This window comes from Silene latifolia, chromosome 10 (assembly GCF_048544455.1).
Source record: "Silene latifolia isolate original U9 population chromosome 10, ASM4854445v1, whole genome shotgun sequence".
Lineage (NCBI taxonomy): Eukaryota > Viridiplantae > Streptophyta > Magnoliopsida > Caryophyllales > Caryophyllaceae > Silene > Silene latifolia.
In genome coordinates, this window is record NC_133535.1 from 86,659,027 (window position 1) to 86,669,831 (window position 10,805).

General features: G+C 38.6%; 1 protein-coding gene across 1 annotated transcript; it reads left to right on the forward strand.

Moving 5' to 3' along the window:
- The first annotated feature begins 2,867 nt into the window (after positions 1 to 2,867).
- LOC141605712 (uncharacterized) lies at positions 2,868 to 10,413 on the forward strand. Its single transcript, XM_074424587.1, has 7 exons — positions 2,868 to 3,219; positions 3,619 to 4,963; positions 7,665 to 7,725; positions 7,849 to 7,967; positions 8,547 to 8,637; positions 8,835 to 8,882; positions 10,080 to 10,413. The coding sequence occupies exons 2-7, from the start codon at positions 3,858 to 3,860 to the stop codon at positions 10,185 to 10,187; spliced, it is 1,533 nt and encodes a 510-aa protein (XP_074280688.1). The 5' UTR covers positions 2,868 to 3,219; positions 3,619 to 3,857; the 3' UTR covers positions 10,188 to 10,413.
- The last annotated feature ends 392 nt before the right edge of the window (positions 10,414 to 10,805 follow it).

A 10,805-nucleotide genomic window follows, 5' to 3' on the forward strand; every position in this document is an offset into this window, starting at 1 on the left:
TTATGGAGTGTGTCACCACTACGAGAATGCAAATTCTATGGAATGGGGAACCGACTGAGCAATTTACTCCAACACGGGGTGTAAGACAAGGTGATCCTCTATCATCATATCTATTTGTTATGTGCTTGGAAAAGTTACAGCAGGCTATCGATCTCGAAGTGCGTAATAAGAATTGGAGACCCATTACTATAGGTCGAAATGGACCTAAGGTTACCAATCTATTCTTCGCAGACGATATGGTCTTATTTGGGGAAGCAAATGAAGAGCAAGCTCTTGTTATGCGTATTGTCCTCGATAACTTTTGTGAGGCTTCAGGAGAAAAAATAAGTGTCACAAAATCAAGGGTCTTCTTCTCAAGTAATACGGATGAAGGTACTAGACGCAGGGTCAGTTCAGTACTCGGTTTTGAAGAGACGGCTGATTTGGGTACTTATCTTGGAATGCCCACCATCAATGGTCGGTTAACGCGTCATACTTTCGAGCATTTGGAGGATAAAATTAACAACAGACTGGCAGGCTGGTCTACGAAGAAGCTTTCTTTGGCAGGACGAGAGACTTTAGTTAAATCGACCCTCTCAACTATTGCTAATTATAGCATGCAGACGGCTAAAATTCCACGGACGATTTGTGATTCTATAGACAAGAAAGCACGTCGTTTCCTTTGGGGAGGAGATGAGAATAAGAAGTCCATCCACTTAATTAATTGGGAAACAATACAGCAGCCGAAGTCTCGTGGAGGGCTAGGTATTGTTTCAGCAAGGCAAGCAAATGCAGCCTTTCTTACAAAACTTGGATGGAGAGTTTTAGCTGAGCCTCATAGTTTATGGTCAAGGGTTCTCCGGGCCAAGTATTGCAACAACAGGTGTGACATCGATATCTTTCAATCAAAGAGCAGCATGTCAAATATATGGGCTGGGATATCGTCTCAATCGAGAACCATAGTGAGGGGCACAGCGACGGCAGTCGGCAATGGAAGACGGACCCTTTTTTGGGACCATGCTTGGGTTGATGGGGTTTGTTTATCAGATAATGTACTAGCTCCTATTCCAGACAACATTCTAGGGGCAACAGTTAGCGAGATGTGGTGTGAATCTAACGGTTGGAAATGGGACTTGTTTGCCGATTATTTACCACAAAACGTGCTGCTCAAGATCGCGTCAATTTCACTCGTCAATGATCCGAGCTTGGAGGATTCGTTATATTGGCAGGGCTCCTCATCGGGTAAGTTCACTATTAAATCCGCCTTAGGTTATTTGAAGGGTATCGACTATGATCAAATTCCTGAACCACCAGTATGGCGTACTATTTGGCGTCTGCCGGTACAACCAGTGGTGGAGCCAGGGAGGGGCTAGCAGGGGCGGTCGCCCTCGCTGGCGTTTGAAAATTTCGAAATTTTTAGTTAAAATTTTCAAATTTTTATTGAGCTCCCCTTATAATATTACCGTTTCGCCCCCGCTGAAAAATTTCGCCCCCGCTCACATAAATTCCTGGCTCCGCCACTGGGTACAACAAAGGGTTCGGGTTTTCCTTTGGGTAGCAGCACACGACAGGCTGATGGTTAATGTCAATCGGGTTAGAAGAAATATGGGAGACGACCCATTATGTCCTAGATGTCACGGCTCAGAGGAAACTGTAGAGCATTTGCTCCGTTCTTGCTATGTCTCGAAACAAATTTGGCAACTAGTCGGGATCGATCCTTCCAATAACTTCTTTTTCGACACTCCTTTTTTAACTTGGATCACGCAGAATGCTAGCAATGATATCGAATCATCCATCGAAGACTGGCCCATGTACTTTGCTCTCACATGTTGGTGGATATGGAAATGGAGGAATAACATTGTTTTTGGAAGGGATAATGACAACCCTCTACACCCGCGGGATTTTTTGTACCAACAATTCCATAGCACAAAGCAAGCATTAGATCGTCACAGTATATTTGTGCCTATTCCACGCAGTCCAAGAACGGAGATATTCATCCGTTGGTCACCTCCTCCCCACGGGTGGACACTCCTAAATACAGACGGAGCCTCTAAGGGTAACCCCGGACCAGCAGGAGGTGGAGGTATCTTTCGCGATGAAACGGGTAATTTTATTACTGCTTATTTCTTTTCTTGTGGGCATTGCACTTCTATGAAGGCGGAACTCCTAGCATTACTAGCGGGTCTAGAAAGAGCTAAGTCTCTTAATATTTCGAAGCTGCTCATCAATATGGACAACTCTCCCTGCGTCAACCTCATTAATGAAGACCAGCTGGTTAGCAATGGGTTGCAATTCATTGTTAGACGCTGTAAGGATCTTATACGAGGAAGACATTGGAGCGTCAAGCTGGAACACTCGTTCAGAGAGGCGAACAAAGCAGCGGATTTCTTGGCCAATAAAGGAGTTAACGCAAGTACTTTAATTACGCACTTAGATATTCCTTTTAATGAACTCCGTCCTATCCTTAGGGAGGATGTCTTTGGAGTCACAACTCCACGTGTAATCGCTAATAGGTAGTTTTGGGGCTGCGCCCCTCTTACGCACCAAAAAAAAAAAATATTACACAAAGTATTTTCATGAGGTATTACAATATATAAAAATCGATCAATTTAATTAAAAATCTTTAACAAAATCGATCAAGTAAAATAAGATCCCAAAAAAATTCATGGACTGATTTAATCAAGTCCAACAATCACATCAAAATATGTTACCAAGAGTTTTCATGAAATCTTCTTCTTAATTTGAAAATTCCAATCTTCTTATAGTAATCCAAGCATAGTTGGGTACTTGGGTGTATTGGAGTAGAAAAAGTTTTGTTTCTTCCGGGAATACCCATACTCCTTACCCCTAACCTTTTATAATATTAGGAGAACACCAGAATTTTGGTTAGACTACTGGTTGTTTGTTGGGCACAATAAGCACTTGTTACAACCAAAAACTAAACCCCTCAAACATTCTGCAGAGAGTCAAGCATTGGCAAAAAAATACAAGCAAAATCAGGCAGGAAAAAAAATACCCACATTCATTCACTACCCTTTTCTCTCTTTCACAGTTTCGCCTGTCCTGTCACATGCGTTTTCCTGCACAATAAAAAAAACACCAGTATTTTCTTTTTGGGGAAAAAAATCTTGAAAAACCAGTTGCAGAAATATCTGTAGAGGAATTCTGAGAGATACCCACATAAGATTTCTCCACTGATTCTTCAGTTTTTTGGTTACCCATCTAATTTCTCACCAAAAGGTGTTGTTTCTGCCTGTTTATTCTTCTGTTTACCGTTTTTATTTTATTTTTTATATTTTCATTCATAGAGTTGAAACTAGTCTAGAGTATGATTCTTTGTTTATTACTTTAGATTAATTTGTTTGATGTTTCTGGGCTTATTTAATGTAGATTGTATGAATTTATGCAGTTTTTGGTTGTTAATGTATGAATATATGGGGATCCATGTCATGTTTGATGCGTAGATGAGTTTGTATTTGTCATTGTCTGATTATTATGTTCCTGCTGCTGTCTGTGTTAAAGCAATGTATTTGATTGATGATGCATTTGAGGAAGGGAGAATTTAGACTTGGAGCAATGTTAATTGCACAATACCTGCATTTTGATTTATCTCAATTTGTGTTGTATTTAAATGTTCAGGTTCTTCTATTATCAATAAAGTGGGTTTGTTTTGATCTCGGAGACGGTGGAACGTGAAGGAGGGTAGGGTTTTGAGGGAAACTGTAAGGTTTATGCGACCGAATCTCCGGTGAATATGTTGCTGAAATGGTTCTTTTCTAGTTCGTCGACGATGATTTTTGTATCGTATCAGATATTTGGGTGAAAGGCTGTTTGTCTAACTTGATGCCCGCTTCTGAAACGTGGCAAATAAATTCAAGATGAATAATGATTTAGGTCACACATCAATTCCTGGAACCTCAAATAACAGTCTTCAGAAAGGGGATTTTGGATGCTCATTGAGCCATATCCAGAGTTGTAATACGTCTGACTTTTCTCCCCTTAATTTCGTATATCAGAGGAGGAGGCCCCTAAAGAACACTTCTCTTTCTCAGGCTTGTGTTTCTGCAAAGCCATCTCCTGACTCTATAAGTTTTGTTTATGAAAGGCGGAAGCGTCAGAGAAGCGGTGTAACTAATTTTTTTAGTGTAGTATCGGCAAATACATCGCTGAGTGGTGCTTGTAGTTCTTCCATCAGACCAGAAAACCCTATGGCTACATCAATGGAGAAATTAAGAGGCGTTCATGAAGCGGATACCGCTAGATTTTCTTCATTATCTGCAGTAGTCGGCAACAAAGAAATGCGTTTCACAACCTCAGATGCAAATGATGGATGTCCATTTGTCAATCTGGGTTCTATTTCAAAAGATAAAAAGAACAAAATTGTTGAGCTGTATAGTGTAGATGATAGTTGTTCATCATCAATGCTAAACATGGATGGTGGCATAGTTCCCTCGATCACCGAAATTGATGACACAGATGAATGCTCTTCCTCGGGTGCACATGTTACAGATGTGGTGAGGGATGATCTATCATTATCAGTGAAGACGCTATGTGTTTCTATTCTTCAAAGTCACAACCTGCTTAATAGACGTGGCCCTTCTGTTGAAGATGATCCATCCTGTTCCAAGAGTAGTCATTCTCGCTCATGTCATGTTTGTGGCTTAATTGAGACAGCCGAAGAAATGCTAATATGCGACGAGTGTGAAGAAGCATTTCATCTTTCTTGCTTCAATCCAAGCATAAAGAAGATTCCTATTGATGATTGGTACTGTCAATCTTGTGCTAAGAAGCAGCATAACTTGATGAAAGAGAGAGCAGTGACAAAATCATCGATTATTAGAAGTGGAAAGGGTTATGCAACTTCTGTTGGACATTCGAGTCCTATAGAATTAATGTTAAAGGACACTCAACCGTATATAACTGGTGTTCGAGTTGGTAAAGGTTTCCAAGCAATTGTGCCAGAATGGAATGGACCAATGACAAAGTATGTTTACTTGACCTATATCATGTTTTATGAGTTATGACACAGTTTATTGATATTTTTTTGTACACAAGTGTCACCCCTTGGTGTCCATTAATTATTATAATATCTTACTTTTAAAAAAGGACAAAATTCTTGCCCGTTTAGTGATCCTATGAAATCATTGAAGGAGTTATGCTTACTCGTTTCCATATTATGAAGGTAAAAGAAACCAGAACTTCACTGTTCCAATCCCAATTTCGAGGTTATTGTATAACTGGACTCAACTGCTCAATTCTTACTTGACCTTAACTTTTCGTCTCGTTGTAGATAAGATTACTCTCCATAGCGTTTATCGCTTTCCGTTTGTATATAGGCATCACCCCTTGGTATTTTTTTTTCTGTACTTGAGTGTCGCCCCCTTTTGTTTTCTTTAAGTAATATCCTACATCACTGATAAAAAAGAGTAAAGAAACCAGATAGCGTAGCTTTTAAGACAGTACTCTCGCTGCTGATGGACATTGTTAGAGCCTAGAAATATTTAAAACACCGGTTAAGAATCTTAAGATAACTCAGAGGGTGATACAAGTTACTTTCAAAAGAGTACTATCAGGTAATCTTGTTCTGGATGATTAGTTCCACCTTTCATAAAGAGGTGCTTGTTACTCGACAATATAAACTGGTATCCATGGTTAATGTCGGCCGTGACACTGGAAAAGGTTTTGGAGGTTACCAAGACCGCGTATCACCTCATTTTGAGCCGATATTGGCCACATATAGCGAGATTATGCCGCAACAACCTATATTGCAACCATGACTGAAACCAAGATTCCAAGATTCCATATTATGCGGGTAACCACTTTTCTGAAAGGGGTTTTATCTTTCAAACTGAAAGCGGAAGTCTTTGTCTGGATGACTCAAAGATAAATGAAATTGAGGATAAATGGGTAAGCATAGTGATTAGGGAGCAGGACACGCCCTACACGAATATAGAATCTAGGAGTTTTGATATTCATGAAGTCTCTAAGACTCAGATTTGAGATCTAGGCTTGGCCGGGTCTTTTCCCTGTAAATCATCAAGGTTGTCGTGACCCTTTTTTTTTTGAGTTGGAAAAAAAGGGATTGAGTTCCAAGAATTCTCCTTCATGCCTAATATTAGAGTGGGTTGTGACCCTGTTAAGCTCGTCGGAGAAGCCTCGCGACCGACATGTATCGGAGTGTCGGGCACTGTTATTTTCCACAAAATTTTCTTCTTTTGATTTAAAATAAAGTGTCGAAGTATCGTGTCATCTCGGACACTTCAAGTGTTGGACACACGACACGTGATCAAAGTGAAGTGTCGGAGTAACATAGGTAGTCACAACAATGTGGAACTACTTTTTTTGTATTTTATGCTGAAAAGGGGTGCACCCTTAATGAACTCACAAGAAACCATAAGTGGTGGTGACATTACCAATTTAGGTCTAAGGCTTCCATTTAGACTGTCAAGTATTGAGAAGTCGAATTGGTGACATGGAGAGGGGCCTAAGGCATGCCTTTGGAGTTGCATACAGTTGCACATACTTGCAAGCTTATTTGGACGCGTAATGGTCAGCTTGGGCCTTGGGGAGCATGCATTAATACGAGCTTCATTGGGATATTTAGGCAGCTTGATTATCTAAGGAGGATTGTAGATTCTTTATGGATGCGCACAATTACTTTCATATATCACACATTGATAATTCTCTTATATTATCGATTTGCAGTTGCGTTGTTTTTCTGCCTTTTAATATTTGTGGTCTCGTTTGGAAGGCTTTCTTTTAGTCTTGTTTTCTTGCGAGATTCTAGGCCAAATCCTTTTTTCCTCCACTGCTAATTTACTCGCACAAAAAATCCCTAAAGTTGTACCCCTGTTACAGAAAAAATATGTATGAAATAAGTGGCTATGTAGAGGAAGAGAGTTATGTTGGATGTGTTCACAATGATTTCTTGTGTTTTTGATCTAGTTTTCAAACTCGGGTGCAAGTTGTTGGAGACAGGTACATATCCAAGTGTTAGGGTCTTCTTGACTCTTTAGTTAAAATACAAAGAATGTCCTAAAAAGAGGACCACCTTTTCAATGAAGACATTTAATTATAAGCTTGAAATATTATTTTCTATGAGATTTTTGAGATATAAAGCTTAAAAAATGGTTCGTATACCAATCTCTTCCTTTACATTTGTCATGGGGGCCTCTTTTCTTGTCTTGTCAAGAGGTGTTAGATTGGTAAGGATTGAGTATGGATTCCATCACTCATATTTACAGGGGTTGTTTTTTGTTTGATATGGATATGGTTTCGTCGAAGATTCTGATATAGAACAAACACTGGGCAATATATGTAGTGTACTAGACTGATTTATCCATGTCTGTTCGACTGTTCAGAACTTTTTATCATTTGAAAGGGTAGGAAATATATTTATTAAGACGATTGAACTTTAGTTGTACTAAATTTGTCCCTACTAATTTTTATTTTATTTTTCACTAGTACTCCTCGTAATATATGCACTTTACTTTCTGAGCCTGATCACACTCCGGAAGAATAAAAATGGAATAAAATATGCATTTGAACATTAGTACGTTGAAGTGTATCATGCCCTGCCTCTGGTATTGCTATCTCTAGTCAGCGTATTATTTATTGTCTTTGCTTCTCCATTCAAGTTGTTTTGCCCTTGTCTATGAGTGATCACTATTGTTCTTTCTGTGCAGGGGCCTTGACCTCATTCCCAAACCAAAGGAGTTGGATCCGTCATTTGGTGTTAATTTATCTGTAAGGATTATGTGCTTTAATTAATTTTACCGCATGCATTCTATGTTTCTTCTTGGAAGAATTGACCAACTCTCTCCCTTTTTATCTCTCTTTTTTTTTCTTTTATTGGTGGCCGTAACTCAGAGATTGGTTCCTGGAAAGCCGCGTAAGTCCATTTTTATTGGTAATTGGCTTCAATGTAGAGATGTCATTATTGGCATGGGGGACGATGCTGATGGAACTATATGTGGAAAGTGGCGCAGGTACTCTCAATCTATTCTGTTTTGATTTATGGGTTTAATTTGATTGATGTTCTCCAGAGTTATTGAAGCTCTCTTTTCCCTTTTCCATTAACAAATTATGGAATTTTGTTTAGTTGATTGAATTTCTCTCATTTTTGGGTTTCATTTGTGTTGAGATCCTTGGGCCTCTTCTTGTGTGTTCTGTCTTCTTTTATTCACAGAAGGGGATAGGTATAAGTATAAGTACTGGATATGTGAAGCTGGGCAGCTGGCTAATGTGCTTTCTTTTAAAGGAAACGCTTTTCCGAGTTTCTCGTATATGACTCTGTACCTTCTGATTAGGAAAGCTGCATGGTAGATAGTTAATTACTAAATGTTACAGTATGTCACAGAGTTTTTCGTTATCAACTGTACATGGAATTCGCATCTAATATCATGTTTAATAAGATCCATAAAGATGGCATTCCTTAATCTCCTCTTATTGGTTTCATCTTCGATATTCCTGTGTTATTAATGTATTTGGAAACTGTTACACACTGTTTCGATGTTAAAAAAATGGCTGGATTACTATAATTACTGGGAAAAAATCTTACATTGCAGAGCTCCTCTTTTTGAGGTTCAAACTGATAAGTGGGATTGCTTTCGCTCAGTCCTTTGGGATCCAACGTATGCTGATTGTGCTGCGCCTCAGGTGAGAACTGTTTCGCGTTATTGATACTATGGCAGTTTATTATATGACCAGGAGGGGGATTGGCTTCTCCTATCGATTTGGATTATATGTTTGTCTAATCTGAGATTGAAGTGTGACATAGGGTCCTAATACATCTACATTTGCCTAAATTTGTTTGCATGCTGAATTATAACTTTGTAGCTTCTTGTTTGTTCTAGGAGCTTGAAACTGAAGAAGTTTTGAAGCAATTGAAATACATTGAAATGGTAAGTCCTTTCAGCCTATCCCTTATATTTTTCTGATTAGATAACCTATTATGTGATTGAGAAAGGGGCTTTTGTATATGAGTTGACTTTTATGTGTACATCAGTACATGTTCATCAAATGTTTGCTACTTCGCTGAGTCGTGCTATCAGTGAGCAGCTGATAATTTGCCCTCTTTTTTTTTTTCCTCATGATCTTTAAACCACTAAATGGGCTGCGTTAACATATTTTAGTTATACCTTTACTTTGACCATGGTTTGACATGATTTTATAACCAATTTATATTAAAGCTACGGGCTCTGTGCGCTTTTTGCCTGTGTCTTCAAATTTCAATATATATATATATATATATATATATATATAAAGTCGCTGCTGTACTGGCATAATTTGCAAGTTATGTGTGCATATTTGGATGTGTTACTCTTGTGTTTATTTATGGAAAATAGATGATTATTAGTAAAAAGTGAAATACGAAGTTGTTTTTGGGAAGAGGATTATGTAGGCCTTATTCACTAAATCAGGGGAACTCTAAACATAAGTCACTAATCCTTGGAGTTCCATACTATGAAGTTCAATTTTATCAGCCCCCATGCCCCCTGGTTAATAACTCCCCGATTTATAAAGATTACTAGATACGGAACATTTAGTTGATGAACTACAAGTCATTGTTCTGGAAGTTCGCAAATTATCAATTAAAACATTTAAACTATATTTGAAGAGGTAATAATCATTATCACTAGCAAATGAAGGCCAACGGTGGAGAAAGGAAGGCTGTAGATAGGGGCTTTTGATCATTGAACTATATCTCTAATCAAACCCATGAAAGTACCAAAGGAAACGTACTCAAGTCCATAGTCTCTGGACCAGCAACTTCATTATGGAATATTCCATCATTCCTTTACCACTTTTGTAGACATGATAGTTAAGCATGTTGATCGGATGATAGGTTTATGATCCAATTATCTTGACTCTTGACATGATAGACGTATTGTCTCGCGTACCCGTATCCGGCACTGATACAACTCTTAGGCAACATGATTTCTTGTGAAATAGTTGTGTTCGACACTTGACTCGGTGCTTGTATTAGATACTTCTAAATGAGGCCGAGTCATTGACGAAGATTCTCGATGAGAAATTAGTTTTTATTCCCAGTTGTTCATTTGCTTTGTTTGGCTGAATTCATTTGATCTGTCATGCAGCTGAGACCTCGACTGATAGCAAAAAGACGGAAGTTAGAATTATGTAGTGTGAACGGAGCTAATGGGACCCAGGCGGCAACAGAAAATGCAAGCGCCAAGACTGTATAAATGCAACATAGAAGAAGCTTCTTTTTTTGATGACACCGTTGTATGTCTATTGATTTAGTGGTGAAGGTGTAATGGGTCTGATTTTTATTTTTGTTGTGACACAGGCTACCCATGCTTGCTAATCGTCTTGCTAATTATCATTAACATACTAGAATGATCAAAAACTAATGTAGTTTCGGCTGGTTTTCACTGATGTAAAGATCAGCCCCTGCTTTTTTAGCGGTGATAATTTTTCAGGTCATGCATAGTTGGTTTAGCACATGGGTTCGAGAGTGAACGGTTGAGAAAGACTCTTCTCACCCACAGCGACAGGGAACATAAACATTATCTCCGACATCAAATTTGTGCTGTTCAATTGTTACATTGTATGCTAAACATACTACTTCCTTTGAGTTCTACAGTAATTATCAGCTTACTCCTTACGTGAGATTAACTAGGAGTGATGATGTGATCTGTCTTTTAACGACGACAAAAAAAAAAACACAACCTACGTGACATGTAGTTTAAGTTCAAAATAAGGAAGGTAAGATCATTAGAAAGAAAGTTACAGGGACATTATAAAAAAATATGAGGTTGCTTTAATCTCTTATATACTCCGTATAAAAGACTAGTTTGAAA